General features: G+C 44.4%; 1 protein-coding gene across 1 annotated transcript; it reads left to right on the forward strand.

The window, feature by feature from the left end:
- Window positions 1–16,163: 16,163 nt before the first annotated feature.
- On the forward strand, window positions 16,164–18,631 carry LOC5563596 (glutamate receptor). The gene is made up of 7 exons (XM_021851441.1): window positions 16,164–16,723; window positions 16,789–17,009; window positions 17,060–17,195; window positions 17,261–17,369; window positions 17,428–17,929; window positions 17,993–18,286; window positions 18,344–18,631. The coding sequence occupies exons 2-7, from the start codon at window positions 16,977–16,979 to the stop codon at window positions 18,563–18,565; spliced, it is 1,296 nt and encodes a 431-aa protein (XP_021707133.1). The 5' UTR covers window positions 16,164–16,723; window positions 16,789–16,976; the 3' UTR covers window positions 18,566–18,631.
- Window positions 18,632–25,867: the final 7,236 nt, after the last annotated feature.

The following is a 25,867-nucleotide window of genomic DNA, read 5'->3' on the forward strand; positions in this document are numbered from 1 at the left end:
ACATGTTTCCCCCAATTAAAAAGCCAATATTCCACTAAACAAATGTATATGTATAAAAGGATATTCAGAAGACGAACTAACGTTTTACTTGCGTCGCACTTCAGCTATTCCCACATGTTTAACATAAGCATGAATAAGAGCTGAATAAGTATCTTCTAAAATCCTAATTCAGCTTCAGTATATTATAAGAACAGTTGATCCAATAGAGGTCAAAATGACGATTAACAAACACATTGTTCAGCAATAAATAAGCCTTGTAAAAGCGATCACACTATAGCTAAATTTCATAAAATGGACAAAATATCCGAAATTCGTGTTGAGTTCCGAATGCATTTCAGAGCTCATAAATTATGCTTTCTTAAAACTTTTGAAATAGCTGTTCAGAAAATAAACATGGTCAGTCTCCAGAAATGCAGAATTATTGTGAAATACAAAAATAAACATTTAAGCTAAGTTTTCCGAGTAGGAGCAAAGTACTGAAAAACAAAGCGTGATATTGACTTGATTGACATAAGAGATAAAATATCTGAAAACGATATCAAAATTTTGTTCCTGGAACTTCTAAACCTATGAAAAATTTGATGTACGTAGATCTAATGAATAGCTCGCAGCTATTGGTAAAATCTTGCAGAATCTAAATATGACATGCCAATTTTGTTCTAGTAGTTTGTTTTAGATATCATTTCCAGATATTTTATATCATATATCTATCAAGTTAATATCACTTTTAGCTATTCATATTATATTTTCTATTGCTAAGCTTTTTTCGCCTGTTCGAAATGTTTTTTCGTACAAGAAAAATGAAAATTTCTTTGACAGAATTGATTAAATAAATTTCTATAGTCAGCTACATTTGAAATGACATTTCTTCACAACTGAATAAATACTGCGCTTTAAGAAAAATGATTTACTCGACCATTTCCGAAAATAAAAATCGCATCAAGATATTCGAATATTTTTCTATTCAGGTGGGTTCTGAGGGCTAACCCTTCAAATGATTCAAATATATTCATACAGAGAACTTTTACTTCAATGCATATGTAATAGGTTTATGAAAAATACAAATAAAAAATAATCAAACTGTAATTTATAAAATTATTTAAGTCAATTAATCAGTTTTGCACAAACTAAAACTTATCATGAAATTAGATCAATCATTTCAGACTATTTTTACTTTGTGTAAATAAACATTATTTTGACCAACATCGACATAAACTTTCTCACTGTGCGCTAAAAATAGCCGACTGAACTCAACTTGGATCAGCACTAAACAGCAGCTGAATAATATTCTTGTTCAGTTGTAGATTTGCGTACCATGTGTTGATTAGACGTAGTCGAATAGAAGCTCGAACATGGTCAATATTCAGCTATGAGAAGTTTATATTTTGCACTGGACGGTATAATCATCAATTCTAGGATGGCGCAGATGGCAAGGCATACCGCTGATGATTGGAAGGTCTCGAGTTCGAATCCAGTATACAGGCGATTTTCAAATAAGGTTGTTACACTATCATAATAATAGAGCACACTACATTTATGAAGTGCCTAGAAAAATATTTTTTTTTGTTTTTATTAGTCTTTAATTATTTTTAGACCAGCCGTATAAAAGCTGAACTAAATGCTTGTAAAACGTTTTTAAAGCTGAAAAATAAAGTTGGTATTCAACGACATGCTTTAAAGTTTCTCCAAATTTGTGTGAACAATGCTTTAACAAAGGTTGGCCATGGAAATTATTAAAATGTTATAAAATGATGCTGGATAAAACTGCCATAATGGTGTTTGTTAAATGAGTGAATGTTAGTTGGGTAGGGCTTTAGCGGATGGGAAGAATCACTTGGCGGAGTTGAAGAAGATGCGTTACTCGTTCGAAGTGAAAATGAGTAGTGTGCAGAGAGAAATGAAGCAGTTGCAAACGAAGTGAGAAGGAAGTGAGAAGAAAGAAAAGGTTCTGGGAATGCTTCTAAGGAACCCGGAAGTAACGGTACCGAAGCAGTTAGAGAATAAGAAGAAGGAAGAAGAGCTGACGCAGTATCGTTGCGAAGAAGAATTGAACGATAGTGAGGAAGACTCCGATGAGGAAGAAGAAGATGACTCCAACTCGGAGGAAGAAGAATAAGAAGAAGAGCTGATGAAAAAAGGCAAGAACGCGTAGCCGAAACCGAAGAAAGTGGTCGTAAACGGGCTGGGGCAGCAGCGCAGCGTGCCGACGAAGATGCAGATGGCAGCGAGGAATGGAGTGACGAAGAAGCTACCGGTGTTCACTGGCCGACCGGAGGAGTGGCCGCTGTTTATCGGTTCGTACGAGGCATCCACTGAGGCGTGCGGATTTACGAACATTGAGAATCTAGTGCGTCTTCAGGAAAGCTTGAAAGGACCAGCGTTGGAAAGTGTTCGAGGGCAGCTACTTTTTCCGACATGCGTTCCGAAAGTGATTAGCAAACTTCGGCAGCTGTATGGTCGTCCAGAGCAACTGCTTCAGTGTCATCTGGAGAAAGTGCGTAAGCTAGAGCCGCCGAAAGCATTTGGAGGCAGCGGGCTTAAAGCAACACCTGGTGAATCCATTGTTGGTTCAAGACCTCGTAGATAAGCTTCCGGCCGGCGATAAGCGTGAATGGGTACGATACAAGAAGAGGAAGAAGACCTTCACTCTTCGTACCTTCACCAACTTTCTGTCAGGTATCGTCGCCCAGGCATGTGAGGATAACGTGTCCATCGAGTTCAAGGCGGAGGTGAAGCTAGGTAGATCCGGCTTCGGAAAAGGGAGAGGCAAGGAGAGAGGTGCTGTCTACAACCACAGCGCCACAGAGTCGGTCGTAAATGAGCCGGCGACAATGGTGTCCAACAAGAAGGCGTGCAAGGTATGCAAACGCACGGACCATCGCCTGAGATTCTGCCAGGATTTCAGAAACATGACACCGGCTGATCGCGTAAACTTCGTGCGGAAGTGGAAGCTTTGTGACGTGTGCCTCAATGATCACGGTAATGCGGAGTATACATTCAGGATGCGTTGCACAGTTGGTGGTTGTACGGAAAGGCATAATCCGTTGCTGCATTTTTGTTCCGGAATTGTAGTGATGAACGCCCATATCCGGCTAAACAGCGGCATAATGTTCCGGATGATTCCTGTTACCTTGTACTTCCGGGAGAAATCCCTAACCACATTGGCATTTTTGGATGAGGGAGCGTTTGTTACTATGGTGGAGAAGGCACTGGCAGATCAGTTAGGTGCAGAGGGCATCCAGCAGGAGCTCGAGATCAGGTGGACCGGAGACGTATCCTGCGTTGAGAAGGACTCGAAGCGAATCAGCCTGAAGATATCGGCTGTAGGAAGTACGAATCAGCTGCTGATGAATGAAGTGGGTACCGTAGGAGAATTGGCACTGCCGGAATAGTCGTTAGATGCTCGAGCGATGTCTCAGCGTTACGAACACCTCCGGGATCTACCGGTTACCCCGTATAGAAGAAATCGCCCAAGAACTCTGATCGGATTGAATAATCTGCCTACTATGGCACCGAACGATGCAAGGTTAGGCGGACCTGGAGAACCGATAGCAGTCAAATCACCGTTGGGATGGACCATATACGGTCCAAACCAGAATCGACTAATGCTCATGTTGTCGGTTACCACGGTGAAGTCACCAACGAGCAGATTCACGATCTCATCAAGAGTCAGTAAGCGTTGGAGGAATCGGTAATTTGTAAGGTGAAGGAGTCCGAAGAAGACAGAAGAGCCCGAGAAATTCTGGAGACGACGACCGTTAGAGTTGGAGATCGGTTTGAAACCGGATTGTTATGGAAGGCCGGTGATCCACAGTTTCCAGACAGCTATCCGATGGCCCTGCGTCGGAGCAAGCAGTTGGAGATTAAGCTTGGTAAAAATCCGGCACTCAGAGAGAGCGTGCATAAGTAGATCGAGGAGTACCAGTGCAAAGGGTATGCCCATCTGGCGACACCAGAGAAACTCGCCAACGCCAATCCCAACAATTGAAAGGGAAGGTTCGCTTAGTGTAGGACGTGGGCCGTGCTTCTGTGAATAGAGTGTCGCTGAATTCGCAGCTGATGAAGGGGCCTGACATGCTGGCATCGCTGCCCGCGGTGATAAACCGGTTCCGAGAACGACGAATCGGATTTGGTGGGGACATCAAGGAAATGTACCATCAAATTAGGATAATAGAGGAGGACAAGCAAGCTCAGCGTTTCCTGTTTCGAGCGGTGGAGAGTGAGCCACCAAAAGTCTACGTGATGGACGTAGCCACGTTTGGCTCAACGTGTTCGCCGTGCTCAGCGCAGTTTATCAAGAACAAGAATGCGATGGAGTACGCGGTGGAGTATCCAGAAGCGGCAGAAGCGATTGTGTAGACGATTAATACGATAGCGTCGATACGAAGGAGGAGGCTATTCGCCGAGCCAGTGTGGTGAAGCTGGTTCATTCAAAAGGAGGGTTTGAAATCAGGAACTGGGTTTCGAATTCGGCACAAGCGCTCCGAAGTCTCGGAGAGCAGAAAGTGGACCAAGCGGTTCATTTCAACCAGGACAAGGAGTCAGGTAGCGAAATAGTGCTCGGAATTATTTGGAACTCGAAGCAAGACACGTTTTCGTTTTCCACTGAGCACCGTGATGGTGTAAAAGAGTATTTGCGAGATGACAAGATCCCCACAAAGCGAATCGTTCTAAGCTGCGTGATGGGATTGTTCGATCCGCTTGGGTTATTAACCCCATTCATCGTCCACGGGAGGATATTAGTGCAGGAGTTGTGGCGGACCGGTTGTGACTGGGACGAGGAAATAGAAGGCGAATGCTTAGAAAGCTGGAAGCGGTGGATGAGACTGCTGTCTGCTGGGAAAGCGCTGCGTATACCCAGAAGGTACTTCGGAGATCTCTACTCTTCTTCTCTCCGATCGATAGAGCTGCCCATCTTCACTGACGCAAGCGAGTGCGCATACGGAGCTGTGGCATATTTTCGAGTGGCTGTGGGTGATCACGTCCGGTATTCTCTGGTGATGGCCAGATTCAAGGTGGCGCCTCTGAAGCAACAATCCATTCCAAGATTGGAGCTGATGGCGGCGGTACTAGATGCGAAACTGTTGACAACAGGAAAAACAAATCATTTGCTTACTGTTCATCGGCAGTACCTGTGGACGGATTCGCAAACCGATCTGAGCTGGATAAGATCAGATCAGCACAAGTATAAACAGGCAGTAGCGTTCAAGATAGGCGAGATTCTGGAAAGTACCAGCGTAGCGGATTGGCGGTGGGTCCCGACCCGATGTAATATTGCGGACGTGTTGACGAAGTGGGGTGATGGTCCTCCCCGAGCAAAGTCGAATAACAACCGCATAACATATTGATAACAAAATGTACATCATGATTTCATTTTGTTATTTTTTGTTATCAATCAATCAAGAGTCTTCTTGCTATCAACGATTTTTTAGCTGTCAGATCGAGGATGCCACCGTCGGGTGAATGACGTCAAATGTTTGTTATCATAATTCGATCTTCATAACTAATTGATAACATAATGAGTTATCAATGAGTAAAATTGGTTGGATAACAAAACTTGTTATCTATGTGTTTCAAATGATAACACAATGAGATATGTATATATAATCTTTAGTATAAACTTTTGTTATCACGTTTGTTATGTTGCCTGTTTATTCAACCAAAATGAAAGCAAACTTTATTATCAAATGCTTGTTATCGGATAACACAACTTGTTATCCTTTTGTTACCCAACTTTGCTCGGGTCCCCTGGTGTCGGACAGCCAGTGGTTCAGGTGACCAGAATTTATGTACGGAGCGGAGGAAGAATGACCTGTTCCAAACATACCAACGGCAAACACGGTCGAGGAGATGGAGGCGCGTTTCCTTTCTCACGATGCAATTCACGGTGGTCCGGTGATTGATGTAGGAGTTACCAATCGGGGGAAAAAGTTGGTGCGAATCACAGCTGCAGTGCTACGGTTCGTTGAAAACTGTCGGCGAAAAGCTGGAGGAGAGCCAATTTGGACGATCAAAGCATCGGAGGCGCTAGAGAAGAAGATAAAAGCGGGAATGAAGGTAGTTTAGCAACCGTTTCAGCAGAGTGAGTTCCAGAAGGCGGAGGTGGTGCTGTGGAAGCAAGCGCAGAGCGAAGGATTCCCGGACGAGCTGCATGCATTGAAGACGGAGCGCAATAAAGGAATGCAGTCACATTTACTGAAGCGGAAGAGCGTGCTGTATCAGCTGAAGCCGGTGTTCAATGAAGATGGGTTACTACGAGTCGATGGGAGGCTGCAGCGAGCCGAGTACATGCCGAACGACAAGCCGTTCTCGATCATTTTGCCGAGGAATCACAGGATAACGGAGTTGGTCATCCAATGTTACCATGAAGCGTTCGAACATGCGGATAGGGAGACCGTTTTCAACGAGTTGAGGCAGAAGTTCCACAACCTAAAACTGCGAGCACACAACTACAGTAGTCCTCAAGAGGGGCTTCGGTGAGCTCTTCCGGCTACGCTGCTTCAAGGCTTCGCACGTAGTCAATTGAGACTTTGGGTAGTTTGAGTCATTCCAGATTGTACCATGGCGGGCGTCAGTACCGAATGTTTTTCACAACGGAAAGTCATTGGCACACTTTAACCGTCACAAGGTAGTGGTCCGAATCGATGTTTGCGCCGCGATAGGTTCTGATGTCGATAATGTCGAGAAGTGTCTTCCATCAATCAAAACCTGGTCGATTTGCGATTCAATCTGTTGGGGTGATCTCCAGGTGTACCGATACGGGAGACCGTGCTGGAAGTAGGTACTACGTTTGGCCATGTTCTTGGAGGCGGCGAAATCAACGAGTCTAATGCCGTTTTCGTTCGTAAGCTGGTGAGCGCTGAACTTCCCTATAATCGGTCTAAATTTCTCCTCCTGGCCAACCTGAGCGTTTAGATCTCCAGCTGCACGTAGAAAGCGTCTTTATCGTCATCTTCACTTGCTAGGAGAGGGCTGTACGGTTGGTAAATGGCTGGGCATGGCGTTCCATTGGTACCTCGCGTACCTGAAGGAATAAAATAGACCCCTCTGTGTGGTCCTTACCCTCTTGCCCAGCAACTCCTATCCCTACCTCCTCGCGGTACTGGCCGGGGTACGAGTAACCTTAGGGAAGATCGGGTAACCAACCCCCGGTGGAAACCTTGGTCGTATGCTGACAGAGAAGGGGGGGTTTGCCTTTGCTTCTGCAAAACTGGAGCGTCTGTACTCCATGTTAGGAGTGGCTCACAACTGCGTCTGTTCCCCATGTCAGGGGCGGCTGATCATCGTCCGAGTGCCAGAGAAGGACTCTAAGCTAAACTGCGCACTATGGCCCTCCGAACATTTAGGGGGAATGGTCCTCCGGAAATCTAGGAGGTTGGTGTCAGGCCCTGCAAGCCTGCTGTTAAAACATCAAGCAACGAATAATCAACGAGAGAATACGAACCGGGACAATCGGCGAAGACCACAGCAACGTAAAAGGACTAGCGATTGGAAGCTCGGTACGTGGAACTGTAAATATCTCAACTTCATCGGGAGCACACGCATACTCGCCGACGTACTGAAAGACCGCGAATTCGGCATCGTAGCGCTGCAGGAAGTGTGTTGGAAGGGATCAATGGTGCGAACGTTTAGAGGGAACCACACCATCTACCAGAGCTGTGGCAACACACACGAGCTTGGAACAGCTTTTATAGTGATGGGTGATATGTAAAGGCACGTGATCGGGTGGTGGCCGATCAATGAAAGCACTGATGATGATAAAGATCAATGAAGCACTGATGATGATAAAGACGCTTTTTACGCGCAGCTCGAACGCGAGTACGACATCTGCCCAAGCCATGACGTCAAAATCATCATAGGAGATTTAAACACTCAGATTGGCCAGGAAGAGGAGTTCAGACCGACTATTGGAAAGTTCAGCGCCCACCGGCTGACAAACGAAAATGGCTAACGACTCATTGACTTCCATACGGTTCGGTACCGACGGCCGCCCCGGTATGACCTAGAGCGGCTTAAGCAACTGGATATCGCAGCTGAATACGCGCAGCACCTCGAGGCTGCATTACTGGAAAAGGGTGAGCTGGATAAAGCCCCTTTCGAGGACTGCTGGAGAACAGTGAAAGCAGCCATCAACGATGCAGCTGAGAGCAACGTCGGGTTCGTGGGACGGAGTCGACGGAACGATTGGTTCGACGAGGAATGTAGGCAGATTTTGGAGGAGAAGAATGCAGCACGGGCGGTCATGCTGCAGCAAGCGACCCGGCAGAATGTGGAATGATATAGACGGAAACGGCAACAGCAGACCCGCCTCTTTCGGGAGGAAAAACTCCGCCTGGAGGAGATGGAACAGCTGTGCCGGTCTCAAGAAACGCGTAAGTTCTATCAGAAGCTCAACGCATCCCGCAACGGCTTCGTGCCGCGAGCCGAGATGTGCAGGGATATGGATGGGAGCATTTTGACGGACGAGCGTGAGGTGATCGAAAGCAGCACTTCGACGCACACCTGAATGGCGCTGAGAGCACAGGCAATGAAGGACGAGACAACGGAGGAAATGCCTTCGTCAGTACTGCGGACGATGGAAACCAACCAGGCCCCACTTTGAGGGAGGTTAAGGATGCCATTCACCAGCTCAAGAACAATAAAGCTGCTGGTAAGGATGGTATCGGAGCTGAACTTATAAAGATGGGCCCGGAGAGGCTGGTTTTTTGTCTGCATCGGCTGATAGGCACAATCTGGGAAACAGAACAGCTACCCTTGGAGTGGAAGGAAGGGGTACAAGTTCGATTGTGAGAACTTTCGAGTGATCACCATTCTAAATGCGGCCTACAAAGTGTTATCCCGGATCATCTTCCGTCGTCTGTCACCTGTAGTAAACGAGTTCGTGGGAAGTTATCAAGCCGGCTTCGTTGACGGCCGATCGACATCTTTACTGTACGGCAAATCTTCTAAAAATGTCGTGAATACCAGGTCCCAACGCATCACCTTTTCATCGATTTCAAGGCGGCATACGACAGTATCGTATACGGTCGAGCTATGGAAAGTCATGGACGAGAACAGCTTTCCCGGGAAGTTCACGAGACTGATAAAAGCGACGATGGAAGGTGTGCAAAATTGTGTGAAGGTTTCAGGCGAACACTCCAGTTAGTTTGGATCCCGACGGGGACTACGACAAGGTGATGGAATTTCGTGCCTGTTGTGCAATATTGCACTAGAAGGTGTTATGCGGAGAGCCGAGCTTGACAGCCAGGGTACAATTTTTACGAGATCCAGTCAATTTGTTTGCTTCGCGGGTGATATGGACATTGTCGACCGAACATTTCAAAAGGTGGCAGACCTGTACACCCGCCTGAAACGCGAGGCAGCTAAAGTTGGACTGGTGGTGAATGCGTCCAGGACAAAGTACATGCTAGCTGGTGGGGCTGAGCGCGACAGGGCTCGCCTAGGTAGCAGTGTTACGATAGACGGGGATACGTTCGAGGTGGTCGACGAGTTCGTCTACCTTGGATCCTTGCTGACGGCTGACAATAACGTTAGCCGTGAAATACGGAGACGCATCATCAGTGGAAGTCGGGCCTACTATGGCCTCCAGAAGAAGCTGCGGTCAAAAAAGATGCACGCCCGCACCAAATGTACCATGTACAGAACGCTCATAAGGCCGGTAGTCCTCTATGGGCATGAAGCGTGGACGATGATCGAGGAGGACCTGCAAGCACTTGGAGTTCTCGAACGTCGGGTGCTTAGAGCGATCTTTGGCGGTGTGCAGGAAATCGGTTTGTGGCGGCTGTTTTAAGTTACGTTTTAATGCCTTTTTTATTCACGTCCACACGGTCAAACGGTGCACAAACAACTGAGTGAGTGACGCAGTCCTACCTAGCTTGACAATAAGTGTCCCTATAGCAATGCATGGTGAGACTGTGTGTGTTTAATGAGATATACATATAATGTAGTAGGGATGTCCAATTAATAATGTTGTTCAATAAACCTGCTATTATTACACGCTTTCTTCTTGAACAAACTAGTACTGCCATTGTCCGTAACGATCTGGTGGGACAACCGTACGACCACTTCGAGTAGACCTCGAACTACTGACTGGCGGCTGATGGTCAGGCTCGGGATGAGTGCTTTGAAACATTTGTTGCAGTGATCGATCACTAGTTTCAGGTTCGATGCTTTCTGGCACTATAGGTGAATTGTCAACCTTTCCTGTGCACGATTCAGGCGGACTTGCAACCCTAAGTTCGTTACCATATGTTTCAGGTGGACTTACAACCCTTGGTACATTAATACATGATTCGAGTGGACTTTCAACCCTGGGTGAATGTTCATTCATAAAATACTTCACAGCATGATCTTCTAACAGAACTTCACTTGGATTAGAGTCATTGTTTATCGTACGTGACATAAACCTTCGGTTACGACGGAAGTGATTCCCAAAAGTATCTCGAATCACATAAGAACGCCCATTCACATCTCGAACTACAGTTCCGTAATGCCACTCTCGTGCATTCTTCTTAAAGATCACTTTATCACCTGATTTAAGCAACGGTAATTGTTTCGCATGTCGGTCATAGTAGTTCTTCTGAACAGTACGCTTTTTTTGAATTCTTCTTTGCACGTCACATTCTTCGAGAACATTCCTTTTCAACAGTGTTTCTTCAATAGGTAAGCGGGTCTTCACAAGTCTTCCGAAGAACAGCTGGCTGGGAGATAACTGCATACTAGCAACCGGTGTTGAATTGTATTCGAGTAATCTATACTGAAACTGATCGACTTCTCCCGTTTCATAGCATCGTTTCAAAATATTTTTGGCAATTGCTACTCCTTTTTCCGCAAGTCCATTGCTTTGGGGATATCGGGGACTTGAGAACTCAAACAAAATGTTGTTCAAATTGGCATATCTGTCACATTCCCGAGAGTTGAACGGTACATTATCGCTTCGAACTACTGTTGGATAGCCATAACAATTGAAAAATCGATCTAATAGTCTACAAACACTACGCATTGTTTTGTCTTCCAAACGATCAGAACAGATGAATCCAGAATATGCATCGATTAGAACTAACCAATCACTTCCTCCGTATTCAAAAATGTCAGTTGAGACACGTTGGAACGGATACTCCGGTGGTGAATCCTGCAGTAGTGGCTCCTTCTGATTATTACGCCGGAATTTCTCGCAAACCGTACAGTTAGTAGTTACTTCCTTGATATCGTTTGTCATCCCTGGCCAGAAAAACTGTGTTCTTGCTCGAGCAAGAGTTTTTTCATTTCCTAAATGGGGAGCATGTAACCACCTACATACAGTTGCCTGTAGAGCTGTAGGTATTACCAAACGGTGGTCCTTAAAAAGAAGTCCGTTCTCAAAATGAAGCTGTTCACGATATTTGTAGAATAGCTGGCCCAAATCGTCTAGTTTGTGATATGGTGGCCACGTGGTCTCGACGTATTTAGTAATGCGTAAATAACGTTCATCTTGGTTCAGTTTTTCAACGTACAAGTCAAAATTATCCTTGGACATACATGCTTTCTTAACGAGAGTGTGGACAACGTTCTCTAAATCTTCTTGTGCTTCGCCAGTTTCCGGAAGAGCAGCTCTCGAAAGACAATCGGCCACAAGCAAACTCTTTCCTGGTGTGTACACTAAAGAAAGTCCAGGATATTTGAGAAGTATCAGGAACATGCGTTGCAGACGAGGGGTTACATCATCAATATTCCTTTTGATCAAAGTTTCAAGCGGTTTATGGTCAGACTGTACCACAAAATCTCGACCGTAGACAAAATAGTGAAATCTTTGACAGGCAAATACCACTGCTAATAATTCCTTTTCAATTTGAGCCCACCGTTGCTCACTTTTCGTTAAAGTTCTTGAGGCGTATGCGACCGGACCATTTTCTTGAAGCAAGACACAACCCAAACCATCTTTTGAGCTGTCAGTCTGTATGATACAGGGCTTTTTTGGATCGAAAATAGCTAGGCCTGGCACATCTGAAATCCTTTTCACAATATCATTCATCTCTTGCTCATGCACATCATTCCAGTTCCACGGAGCATCATTGTGTGTCAATTTACGCAGGTTTGCTGTACGCTTAGAGAGATTCGGCATGAATTTGGCTAAATATTTACACAAACCGAGAAACCGTGTGACATCTGCAACGTTTTTTGGTTTCGGCATTTCCGTGATTGCCCTTACATCTTTCTCTAAAGGAAGCACTTCCCCACATCCGATCATATTACCCATGAATTTTACCCGATTCTTACGAAATTGCAATTTATCCATGTTGAATTTGACATTGTTTTCTCGAGCTCGTTGCATAACTTGCGACAATATATAGTCATGTTCAGCTTCATCGACTCCAGCTATTGCCATATCATCGAAGTAAATTTCCACACCAGCAATATCACCGAAAATCTGCACCATTTTACGTTGAAACATTTCCGGTGCATTGTTCAGACCAAACGGAACCCGTGTCCACCGAAAACGCCCGAAAGGAGTCATGAAAGTGGTCAAGTCAGAACTTTTCCGATCCAACTCCATCTGCCAAAACCCACTGCTCAAATCGAGCACCGTGAAAACTCTCTTGCCAGAGAGACGACTAAACAAATCCTGTTGTGTTGGAATGAGGTAATGTTCACGCTTAATACATTGATTCAACGCTTTGGGGTCGAGACAAATCCGTAATGCACCATTAGATTTTTCCACCACCTGCATGTTACTGACCCAATCCGTTGGATAATCAACATATGCAATAATACTCTCGTCCTCCATTCGTTTAAGTTCAGTTTTTATTTTGTCATGCAAAGCCAGTGGAATGCGCTTTCTATAGAACAAAGTTGGAACGGAATTTTCCTTGAGCACTATTGAACACTGACCAGGAAATTTCCCTAATCCTTCAAAAACATCACGGAATCTTTCAACGAATTCTGCTTTATCCTCACGAACAGGGTTAAGTTGTTGGACTCTATTCAGACGACTGATCAATCCAAAATCAACACAAGACTGCAAACCCAGCAATGGCTCAAAATTAGAATCAACAACCAAAAAATCAGCACAATGGCTACTACCTTTAGCATGATCGAAGCACGTCAAGTTTACTATTCCATGAATTTTTATTTGATTCGAACTGTAATACACAACATGAGTATTGTTTACATTTTGTATTGGTACGCCCACCTTATTCACCACATCAATAGGTATACAGTTCACATCGGCTCCAGTGTCTAGTTTAAAACGCACTTCTTTATTGCCCACTTGATAAACCTTTCGCCAAGCTCCCGAACCATCAGTGCCATTTCCAGTTGAATTTATTCTATACAAATCAATCGTTTCATTAGAATCATTCACACATGCATTGCTAACCTTTCTTCTAATAAGAAACTCACCTGCGTCACTCCAATTGACAGTGTAAACTGCTTTCGCCTTATCCACCTGGCCTGGTAGCTTCGTCGGTTGCTTCATCGGTTGCTTCGTATTGGGATCCTCCTTCTGCTGCTTACGACGACAGCACTTGCTGAAATGGCCCACACTACCACACGCAAAACATTTCACATTCACCGCCGGGCACGAACGACGATGGTTTTGGTTGAACGGCTTTCCACAATTGTAACACTGTTTCCAATTGATGACAGCTATCTCCTTCTGTCCTTCGGGTGGCTTCTCCATTGAATTTACCTCCAGTAAGTTCGCCTTACGGTCAAGAATAAGCTTGTTCGCCGACGCAGCTTCAAACACCTTACAAGTTTCAACGACCTTCGCCAGCGGGTCATCTCGTCCATCAAGAAGTCTCAGTTGGAGTTTTTTATCCTGTATGCCAATAATTATCCGATCACGCAGCATGCGATCTGAATAGGATGATTGACACTGCTGACACTTGAACTCACAATACTGTATTTGTGTACGAAGTTCAGTCTCAAACTCGGCGAATGTTTGCCTCTCTTTCTGTGCGATGGTGTTGAATTTGAAGGCTTCCATGGCAATGTTCTTCCGTGGAAGGCAATACTCGTCGAACGAAGCGATCACTTTTGCAAGTGTGAGTATTTGCTCTTCTCTCGGCTCCTCCACCACCACGTCAACAGCATCTCCGAATTCGGCATCACCAACGCCGAAAAGATGATCCGCGCTTGCTTTATCAGGATACAACGTGTTGAAAATTTCGACACCACGGGGTCCAATCAGCCATAGGAAAATGGCGATTTTGTTTTCCTCACTTTCCGCAATTTTACCGTTTGCTCGCAGGTATATTCCAAACGCCTGCTTCCAACGAGGCCATTCTTTAGCCAAGTCGGCACAATCGAGAGGCTGTGGCAGTCGAAGATCGAGTCCGGTAGCCATCTTCGATTTTCTCCAGAACTTTTCTCACGCAATCTTCTGTTTCTTCAGAATCACTCGTACTTTGTGTTACGCTTTTGCCTTGTCCATTCTAACACAAATTTCAATCACGCGGGTAAATTACCGTTTCTGACACCATGTTTTAAGTTACGTTTTAATGCCTTTTTTATTCACGTCCACACGGTCAAACGGTGCACAAACAACTGAGTGAGTGACGCAGTCCTACCTAGCTTGACAATAAGTGTCCCTATAGCAATGCATGGTGAGACTGTGTGTGTTTAATGAGATATACATATAATGTAGTAGGGATGTCCAATTAATAATGTTGTTCAATAAACCTGCTATTATTACAGCGGCGAAAGATGAACCCAGTATCCAGAAGGTGGCCAAATCTGGAAGAATACGATGGGCAGGGCATGTTACAAGAATGCCGGACAGCAACCCTGCGAAGATGATGTTCGCCTCGGATCCGGTCTGTACAAGAAGGCGAGGAGCGCAGCGAGCTAGGTGGGCGGATCAAGTGCGTATCGATTTGGCGAGCATGTGGCAAAACCGAGGATGGAGAGATGCTGCCATGAACCGAGTATTGTGACGAGAAATTGTTGATTCAGTGTTATCTGTCTAGATGTTAACTAAATAAATGAATGTGAGGACTGTGCACGTTGATTATGCTTATATTAAAGGAACGGCCTTCGATCCCCAACTTGCACATTCTGTTGCCGATTGGGCACCACCTAATCACGCGCCTCTGCATTTCGCCCATCATGATTTAAGCTGTGCCCAGCTCATGTCTGTTGCTGCAGCTCTGGTAGATGGTATAACCATCCCTATGCGTATGTACCATCGACCTTTCCAGCAAACCTCCTGCAGCGCTACGATGTCGAACTTGCGGACCCTCAATAATTCGGAAAGAATGCGGGTACTTCCCAAGAAACTGAGAGACTTACAATTCCATGGTCCGAGTTTCCAATCGTTAGTCCGATTTCGATACCTGGGTCTATGCCGATTGTTCCGGTGCGAATTTACATTGTATGCTTCCTGTACTGATGATTTTTACGGCTGGCTTGTAAGGCCTGCACCAACCCCCTGTCTCGCCAGAGGACCATCGTGCACAGCACCGTATAGTGTCCCACGCTGGCACTAGGACGATGATCAGCCGCTCCTAACATGGAGAACAGACGCTGTTTTGAGTCGCCCCTAACATAGAGAACAGACGCTACACCCTCAGAAGAGAAGAGCGTTCCTTCCATGTCAGCAAACGACTGAGGTCCCACCGGGGTTGGTTACCCAATCTTCCCTACGGTTACTCGTACCCCGGGCGACAGCACGGGCAGGTAGGGATAGGAGTTACTGGACAAGAGGGTAAGGACCACAAATGGGGTCTATATTATCTCTGCAGGTACGCGAAGTACCAATGGTACGCATTGTCTAGTCATTTACCACCATGATTCCGAGGTATGATGTATAGTTTATGAATTGATATCATCCGATTGCTTTAGCCGCTCTAGGTCGTACCGAGGCGGCCGTCGGTACTGGACATTGTGGTCAGAGTCGATGATAACATCAAGATAGGTCCTGACGCCGATAATGTCAGAGAGTTGCCGTCCATCAATCAGAATGTAGGTTTAAAAATATGTTACTTCATCAGTATTACTACAACGGGAGTGGCCTAAATTATTAATCAAATCACACCACCAACGATTTGCATAATAATTTGTTTCTTTTATGTATAGAATTTGGTGATGGTGTGATTTGTGAGTTTGTGATTATATTAGGGCTTACTGATAGGAGGATAAATGAAGCTGATGCTACTTTTTTGTTTCTTGTTAATGATGTGTAAACATTCCTGAATTGATGGGAATTAAATGAATTATGCACATTTACCATTATACCATTGAGCGGGTGATCATAGACTACAACAGTGTTGTTAGTTGCAGATGTTTACTTTCATATCGTAGTTGCTATATATCATGCTAACCTAACACGGAGTTTATTAGTTAGACCAATGTGTCACCACGTTCACCATGGAAATCCCAAACGTAAAGCCATCCAGTTCACCGTTAATGCGTTTGATCAACTATCTTGCAGTAACATATCTGTCGAATTTCCATTCCGTCTGTGTAATAAAAACCAGAACGGATTTCATATTAATCGATGTTGACATTCCTACCATGGTCATGACTGTTGACGCAAATTTCAACGAAACATTTCGTAAAGGCGTCGAAGGTGGATGCCAAGCGTTTATTGTTCAGCAGTACGCTTTGTGGTCATTTCTGGATTCGTTTCTGGACGCCCATGACTATTCGGATCAGCGATCTGCTGCAAAAAAGTTGGTTCTATTGTTGAATGAACTGAATCCTGTGATCTCCGACCGCCTTTGCGGTCATCTGACTATTCGAGGTATATTACAAATCATTAACAAATGTCAATAATGAATTGGTTCATTAGTTTTGCGATAATTACAGATTTGCCGAATACTTTGGTAGTGGTGTCATCTGAAGAAAGTAATATTTTCAAATTCTACACAACTGATATTGCGGGAGATGGAACCAGAGGAAAAGTGATTGTTCGTTTAAGTCCAATAACATTGCCAGATTACTTCCCAGAGAAGCATCAAAACATGAACTGAACGCCTATACGGTTTCAAACTATAATGTATCCACCGTTCGTATACTACACAGAAACGGTACGTTTTATGTCATACAGACGATCAAAATTGATTGCATATATTTACAGACAGCTGAGAAAGCGAACGCTAGGAAAGATCCTCGGTATTACAGCGATGATAGCCCTGTATTTATTGATGGAACGGAACCGTTACTTCTAGTGGAGTTCTGCCAGCGAAGAAACTGCACAATTGAAGCTTATTTCGGTGAGATAGTTTTCCCTACACCTATTCCGCTATGAATTGAACCCATAGACCTTCTAAGTCTTCAGATGAGATCAATCTTTGGGGCGATGTAACTGAAAATAGAACTGGTACAGGAGTTCTAGGAGCAGTAGCTACCCGCCAAGCTGACTTTGCCGTATGTGCTATTTATCATTGGTAAGTCCAATTGTTCTTGATAAAACTTTTTCAGCATAATCATTTTTCTTCCAAAAAGGTCACACCCCTACCGGTTTGCTACGTATACTGGTGAGATCAGTCGATCCGGGGTTACTGTATTAGTGACGAAACCAGTTGCAGTTGCTCCATGGCGGACGCCATTCATGCCATTCTCCGATGATCTTTGGAAAGTAGTTGGAATGGCATTTTTCGCTGGAGTCGTTGCCGTATTGTTGATCGAAAGAGGTCGGGCGTACATTAAGGGTGCTATAGGAGGTCAACGCATGAATATCAGTGACTCGCTGCTATCCATGATCGGGTTATACGTGGCACAGAACGTCTTCATTAGACGAGATCTGATAGCATGTACTATTCTGTTCATTTCATTGCTCTTTGCCGGATTTATGGTGGGTAATCTCTATGGCGCCAGGTTGGATGAGATCATGACGATTCCGCAGTTTGAGCATGCTATTGAAACGGGACAAGATCTTGCAGACAGCGGCCTAACGTTTGTGGGCAATGATTTGGCATGGATGTTTACCCTGAGATCATCTCCACAGGTATACATCAATTTGAGCAACTGTTGTATGGAAGGTTCATAAAATTTTCTACTTTTTCTTCAGGCACATGTTCAAAAACTAGTTCGGCATTATAAAGTGGTCGATGACAATTACATGGTGCAGCACCGAGATATGCGTGATGTAGGATACATTGCGGAGAAGACAGAGTTTGGTCATGTTAGTCCTGTTGATTTTTTGGACGTCCAATCCGCGGATAACTATCAACTTCTGAAAGAAGATCTTGCCTGGCAATATTGCACAGCAATCGTTTCCAAAACATGCCCGTTCAAGCACAGCTTCAATGAGCTGTTAATGGAGATTCGTCAATCTGGTATACAGTATTATTGGGAATCGTTGGTTTGTATCATTATATCGTTTGTTTGATTGATTAATAATTTGATTTTCCTTTTCCAGGTTGTAAACCGTTATCTCGGTATGGCAATACAGCAGAAAATACTTAAAGTAGATCCCCTGGAAACGTGTGAAGATGCTGTAATACTCCAAGTATCACAATTTGTGGGTGCGTTTCTTATCCTTGGATTTGGATACTTTGGTGCAGTAGTAATTTTTGTTTTGGAATACGTTTTTGTTCTAACGAAAAAACAGATATCGTTGTGTTTAAAATCGTGCACATGACTTGATCGTAAAGTATATGACCCTTTTCGGAAATGAAAATTAAAATGCATAAAATACTTATATATCTAACAGGTGAAATAGATGGAAAACCTAAAACGTAAACAAATCAGGGTTTGATACTAATAGAGAGAATGCTTGCTTGAGCTTGAGCTTAATTGGCCGCCCGTGGTTGCTACTCCAGTATCGCCAGATCAGCTGCACTTACACAAGGAACCAACCACATGAATGGTTTGGACTAACAGACACCCTGAATGTATAAGTGCTGGTGATCTTCTATTTTTAGGCAACAATGGCGCCTGCCACGTCAGAATGCAGACCAATGAGGAAGGGGGAGGAAATGACGTTGCACTTACACTGGCCCACTGTAGACCGTCCGACTGCATCTACGCCAGTGCATGCGGGAGTGTATAAGTTGCGGGAAAGGCATGACAGAGAGGCTTGCTTTTTGGTTAGGCGCCATGCACAAATTACGTAACGCTCTAGGGGAAGCGAGGAGTAGGCTCAAGCGTTACGGCTCATACAAAAAATTTAAATTTTTCATACAAAAAGCGTTACGAACGGAGGGGGGGGGGGGTCGAGAATTTTCATTTTAGCGTTACGTAATAAATGGACGCTGCCTTAGCAGACTGCCTAGGAAAGATGTGCTATAAAGGCGTGCTAGAATGAAGAATGAAAGGGTAGGGAAACGGTTTCTTGTTCGTCTCTGGTTCTAGTGCGAATTGGATAGATGGAGAGTGGAAGATAGAAGTGAAATATACAACTACAATGTACGAGGAAAGGGACGGGTCTGAGATTGAACCCATGACCTCCTGCGTATGAAGCAGAAGCGGTAGCCATCAGACCATCAACCCCGTCTTTTGCTACTAATAGAGAGAATGATCCATAATCCATAAAATAGAGAGAATGAAACATAAATAGACGGGGTTCGTGGTCTGATGGCTACCGCTTCTGCTTCATAAGCAGAAGGTCATGGGTTCAATCCCAGGCCCGTCCCTTTCCTCGTACTTTGTAGTTGTATATCTCTCACTTGCTTCTATTTTAGATGCAGTGGTATATACGGTCTACGTGGGAGCCATTATCAATTCCTCCCACTTCCCCACATTGGCCTGCATTCTGACGTGGCAGGCACCATTGCCGCTAAAAATAGAAGATCCAGCACTTATACACTGAGGATGCCTGTTAGTTCCAAGCAGTCATTCGATTGGTTGCTTGTGTAAGTGCAGTTGATCTGGCGATACTGGAGTAGCATCCACGGGCGGTCAATCAAGCTCAAGCTCAAGCTCAATAGAGATAATGATCCATAAACCCCATGAAAGATTACTAAATTCCATTCTTAATCTCTCTGAATCCACTGGTTGCAAAGCTTTGCACTAAAAGTATAATTTATTGTGGTTTAATGTGCTAAACATACATATATTCTGTTTTAACTAGTTACATTCGCTACATTGGAAATGCATTCAATAATAAATTTTCAAGCTGTTTAGTGGAATACCTTTAACTCTCAAAAGCCCGGGACAAGAATTGATTGCTTCAAATGGCTCGTTCTCGGAAACTATTCCACCATATTGCAATCTGTTTGAAGTGGTATCAGAAGGCCGGCTCTAGAGGCACGTTCCCCGCCATTTGGGAGATTTGTGCCATCGCCATATTTTAGCCTATTTCATCATCTACCCGATGGGAGAGGAAAGGGAAGGGAAAGATGGGAGGAAATAGGAGTGGGGTTCCTTGAAGAGGGAAAATCGCATAAGCGAATTGAGAGCATGTAGCTCCATACCACAATGGGTTCGAACAGCGCCCTAAAAAGGACACTGCAAAATGCATGAGCGTAAAGAGAGCCTATAGCTCATTACCACAGAGGGTTAAGAATAACAGAATGTCCTGAAGATTCAGGTTTCTGAAATCAGTTTCATTTAATAAGTGTTAACCAAGTAATTGGATAGTTACATATCAGGTGAGAAGAAGTTCCATAATCGGAATCACAAATATCACACACAAATATATCAACACACTGAATATTTGCCATGTGATAATTGAGTCGGCAGTGACCAGTCAAGGTTGTTACCAAGAGACTGCAATTCTGCTTTGACAGATTTGTTAAATACTTAGCATCCTTTGGGATGGCTCAGTAATGTACAATTTTTTTGACGACATGACTCAAAATTATTCCAATATTGCTGATGCTGAGTTGCCGCCCATGAATTTCTGAAGCTTCACCCAGCACTTCGAAATTGGAATAGTTGCCTGAGGGCCAAAGAAGTCATGCGATGCTCCATTGCGAGCTAATTCATAAGCCAATTCATTCCCAGCAATGCAGGAAAATCAAAGAACCCATATAAGTTTTACAGAGTTCACTGAATTGAGTTCATCAAATTGAGTTCGACGTGCGATAACAAGTTTAGACCTTGAGTTGGCCTAAGCAAGAGCTTTTAAAAGCATCCTGACTATCTGACATATTCCTTTACAAAAAGCCAGACGACAACTCGTCCCGCGAAGGGAGTTGTGAGGAATAAAGTGACAAGCAATTGTGGAATTCACTCGAAGCAAGGACAATTGTGTCTCAATTCACCGGAAGCGGAAACATTTAAATCACCAGAATTTCCAATGGACGGAGAGAATTCATAGAATTTGATCACAACCAATTCCCAGTTTGTGGAGTATATGTTCATATAGAGATGTAGCGATGATCAGATAATGATTCATCATCTGATACATGCCGATTCGTCAACTCGTGACTGATTCTGTTCAAGCAAAGCATTATGTCTAACATTTCTTCTCTAGCAGACACCATGAAGGTTGGGCGATTACCTAAAATAAGTAATCCAAGATTTGAACTACTTAAGCATTCCATCAGACTGGAGCTTCTCAAATTGATATCTGAGCTGATCCAGATGATGTGATGAGTATCAGCATCACTACCCACAAATCAGCAGAAGGCCTTTTCATAGGCAGTGAACGACAACTCGTTTGAAATCATCCATTGGGGATGGTTCATCATGTGGTAAATACACCACACAACGAAAGACGTATTTCCTATTGAGGTCACCAACAGAAATATTAATTGTGATAGCACATACATCTCTGGTTGTTAACTCAGAATTGAGTGTAGCAACGATAGCGCTATTTACGAGGACGCATGCACGAGGTATAGCACGCGAGTTAGCCATTTCATGTTTATGAAAGTAACAAAAACTGGGTCCAAAAGGTTACCTAGATAAAAGTACACAAAAGTATGGGTTTTGCGCCATTTGAACTGTACCATTTGCATGAGTCTACATAGATTGATCGTTGCTGATATTTTATGCTGAAGATTGGTCTAACTAAGCTATCCTAACCGTAGCCACTACCCAAACTAGGCAGGATTAAGCTTTTCGCAATCTCAGAACGAAAAAGACCAGCAGCGAAAAAACCAGATCGGTATCTCTTAAAAGTCGCCAAAGGCGAAAAGCACAGACTACACTGTGTAATACGCATAATGCGAAACCATCGAGGTGAAAATTTTTAACTAAATTACAACGTATTAATAATCCCACCCTTATTTAGCCTCAGGCTTGAGACTGAAGAAGGGCAGCCGATTATCTCGGAGAAACACAAGGTCACCTGCACCATTGCTCCGGGTAGCACAGGAAGGACTCAATACTGAGGAGGGCGCCCTGGTACCCCACAGGCTCCGTTAGCGGTTAGGTTTTATTTAGACCCCCCTAACCATTCATTCCTAGGCACGGTACGCATCACACCATAAATTAGGGGTCACCTGTGAGGTGGACTTTTACCACCGGAACAGGCAGTCCGTAGTGTTAATTCTTAGCCAATTGAAACAACCGCTACCGACACTACACGGCTATCTAGGCTGATCGGGAAAAGGAAGCTAACATTGATGATTAACTCCTGACGTGCCCAAACAGCCCCAGTTTGAAGTGACATCAAGGGTAAGAGTCTGGCTGAACGGTAGCTATACTAGTGGTATTCGCAACTACGAAGTTGCTGATGTTTTCTTTGGGTTTCTGTGAGAAAAACAAGGAGCTACATATTGTTTTGCTTTTTTCACGCAAACGATGTTCCTTACGAGGTTTTCCATAAGTGTGAGTGCTTTATTAATCTCTTTTTGTTTCGTAGTCGCAAATAACGAGGATCTTCTCTTGACTTTCCCCTCTTTTGCAGCCCACAGACGCTCAGACGGTTTGACCAACATTGACTCCGTCCCCAAGTTAGTCAAACCGATTTATGTTGGTGCAACCGTTTGACCGACTGTCAAAGTTCGTTGCAGCAATACTATATTTCATCACATGATTTGTAAGTTCATGGCAAGTCTAGTGATATATGATTGTTATTTTTCGGAATTCTGTGGCTATGGATTTTTGGAGCAAGGGAGGGCAGTTGAAATCACAGTAGACATTGGAATAAGCAAATGCAACCAATCAACATAAGTTTACCTTTGTTATATATAATGTCACTATAGGAACGCCTAACAGCAAGTGGTGCCGGAAGCAGTTGAACTGAAATAAATTTTCATTAGTCTTTAGTCAGCGAACCGACCCGGTCGTTTTTACTCTACAAAAGGTTATGGGCCCCAGGCTGGCCATAAACAGAAGAAAAGTGAAAAATTAGTTTGGCGATAAGCAGATAGCAGCAGAATCGTCCATCAGGAAGCGGAAATGGCCTGCCGGCCGCCGAGGGCGAAGCTTGAGGACAAGCCGCTGGAAGACCTGCCGTTGGAGGGTCAGCCGCTGGAAGTTGACGAATCAACGCGGTTGCTCTATCCATCATCGAGAAGCTAAAGGGGCGTGAAAATTCCAAAACACGTGGGCGTTCGCGATGAAAATGACTCATTCGCGAAGGCACCTGGTACGCGGTAGCGCCACCGGAAGGACACCAAGTCGACGAAAAGGTTAGTTTGCGAGCGTTGGCCACAATTTGCTTGAGTCTGGATACGACCAATTACAGTCTGGGCCAGGACGCAAAGAACGCCAAGGAGGCCTGGGAGAAACTGCGGTTCGACCAGGAAAATCAGCCTACTGAGGAAGCTAACTTCAATTCGTTTGGATGACTGCGGCAGCGTGGAATCGTATGTCGACGAGCTGATGTCTACGGCACATAAACTTGCCTGAATCGGCTTCAAGGTTGACGACTCATGGCTGGCTGCGTTGTTACTCATGGGACTTCCGGAGCATTATGAACCCATGATTATGGGACTCGAGGCATCGGGTACTGTGTTGACGTCGGACGCGGTAAAGGCAAAAATTTTGCAAGACGTGAAGCTGCAAAATGGGCCAAAGAATGACAGTACAGATGGTGCGTTGCATTCCAACCAGGCTAGGAGACGACGAGGCAGCAACGGTGGCACGACGAAGAAGGACGACACGTGCCACAACTGTAAGAAGCGGGGGCATTTTGCCGCGAAATGTCCCCAGAAGCAAAACCCTCAAAGAACGTCTGGCAAAGCTTTGTGCAGCGTTTTTGCGATGGGTGAGGTAAGTGGTGAAGAATGGTACTTCGATTCTGGTGCACCGTCCCACATGTCTCGTAGTGACAATGGATTCGTTGAGCAACAACCTATGGCGCATCAGGTAGGCACGGCAAACAACGGCAGCATGATGTCAGTCGCGAAAGGATTGGTCAAGCTATATCTCGATGAAGGTCCCATCGAAGTGCAGGAAGTGTTGCAGATTCCGGAACTGGCTACCAATCTCCTCTCGATTAGCAAGATTTGCCAGAACGGACTGACGGTTATCTTTGACTTTGAAGTCCACGAGAATGATGGAAATGTTATTGCATCCGGTACGCAAGTGATTGGACTGTATAGGCTCAACCGGAACAACGTAATATTATTATTATTAAATTCATTTTTATTTTCATTTGAATTTTTGGTACAAAAGTATTTCACATATTAAGAGTTTGACCCCGAAGGGGTCCTTCAGCTTTGTTTGTCATACACAGTTAAAAATAATGAAGATTACACGTCATGTAAACTTGATTTATGCGATGTAAACATGACGTCATGTAAATTTCAGTTTGAAATCATGTAAAAATGTGTTATATGTCATGTAACCACTCAGAATCCTGCTAGATTACATGACATATAATTGAAGTTTACATGACATATCATGTAAATATCCATGATATTCCACGCTCCAATTATGTGTATTATATGTCTCAGAAATTTACACGTTTCGTTCGAACTGTGTAGTTTTTGTTTGGCTGGTTTGATTTTGTGGTGTTACCCTAGTTTTTCTTGGCCTTATGGGCTCTGGTAGTTTTTTTTTTTTAAAAGAGAATTTGATAACCTAACTAACTATTTACACTACAAGAAAAATTTGATAACCTAGCGGAACAACGTAAAAGCGCTACTGACTCCAAGCGCTTCCATCTGGCACAAGCGGCTCGGTCATCTCAATCATCGAAGCTTATGGAGGCTCGTGACGATGGCAAACGACATTGAGCTGCGGAATGACGTCATCCCAGAGTGCAACGCTTGTACCGAGGGTAAGCATGCACGTAATCCTTTTCCTTCCAGTGTCTCGCGAGCCGAAGGACTACTGGATTTAGTTTATTCGGACCTCGTTGGACCCATCGGAGTTCCATCTCTCGGTGGCAGCCGTTATGTGATGACTTTTATCGACGAGTCGAACAGTGTTCCTCTATTTCCTGGAACGAAAATGTGAAGCTTTTGGTGCATACGAGAGTTTCAAGTTTATGGCCGAACGTCAAACAGGAAGGAAGTTAAAGGAACTGAGGACGGATAACGGTACCAAATACGTCAACGAATCCTTCAGAAGAAGTATGGCAAAGGATGTAATACGCCACGAGAAGACTTGTCCGTATACATCGGAGCAAAATGGTGTGGCGGAAAGGATGAATCGGACTCTCATCGAGAAAGCCAGAAGCATGCTGAACGATTCGCGCCTGCCGAAGAAATTTTGGACCGAGGAGGTTTCCACAGCAGCGTACCTCGTCAACAGAAGTCCAACGAGAGCGGTCGAAAAAACACCAGAAGAAGCTTGGAGTGGTAAGAAGCCCGAATTACATCATTTGAGGGTTTTTTGGATCGCTAGCCCTTGTTTATGTGCCGAAACAGAAGAGGAAGAAGTTCGACGTCAAATCCCAGAAAGCGATTTTCGTGGGATATGCCGATGGTACCAAGGGGTATCGATTATACGATCTGGTTAAGCGTGATATCCGGATCAGACGTGACGTAGTTGTGGTTCAGGAAGGTGAACCACAAAATCTGGTCGAACTTGGCGAGCATCAGCAGCAGATACAGTTCATGGAGCTGTATTGAATCGATAATTCGAATGCGAGGCATCC

Source organism: Aedes aegypti, chromosome 3 (genome assembly GCF_002204515.2).
Source record: "Aedes aegypti strain LVP_AGWG chromosome 3, AaegL5.0 Primary Assembly, whole genome shotgun sequence".
Classification (NCBI taxonomy): domain Eukaryota; kingdom Metazoa; phylum Arthropoda; class Insecta; order Diptera; family Culicidae; genus Aedes; species Aedes aegypti.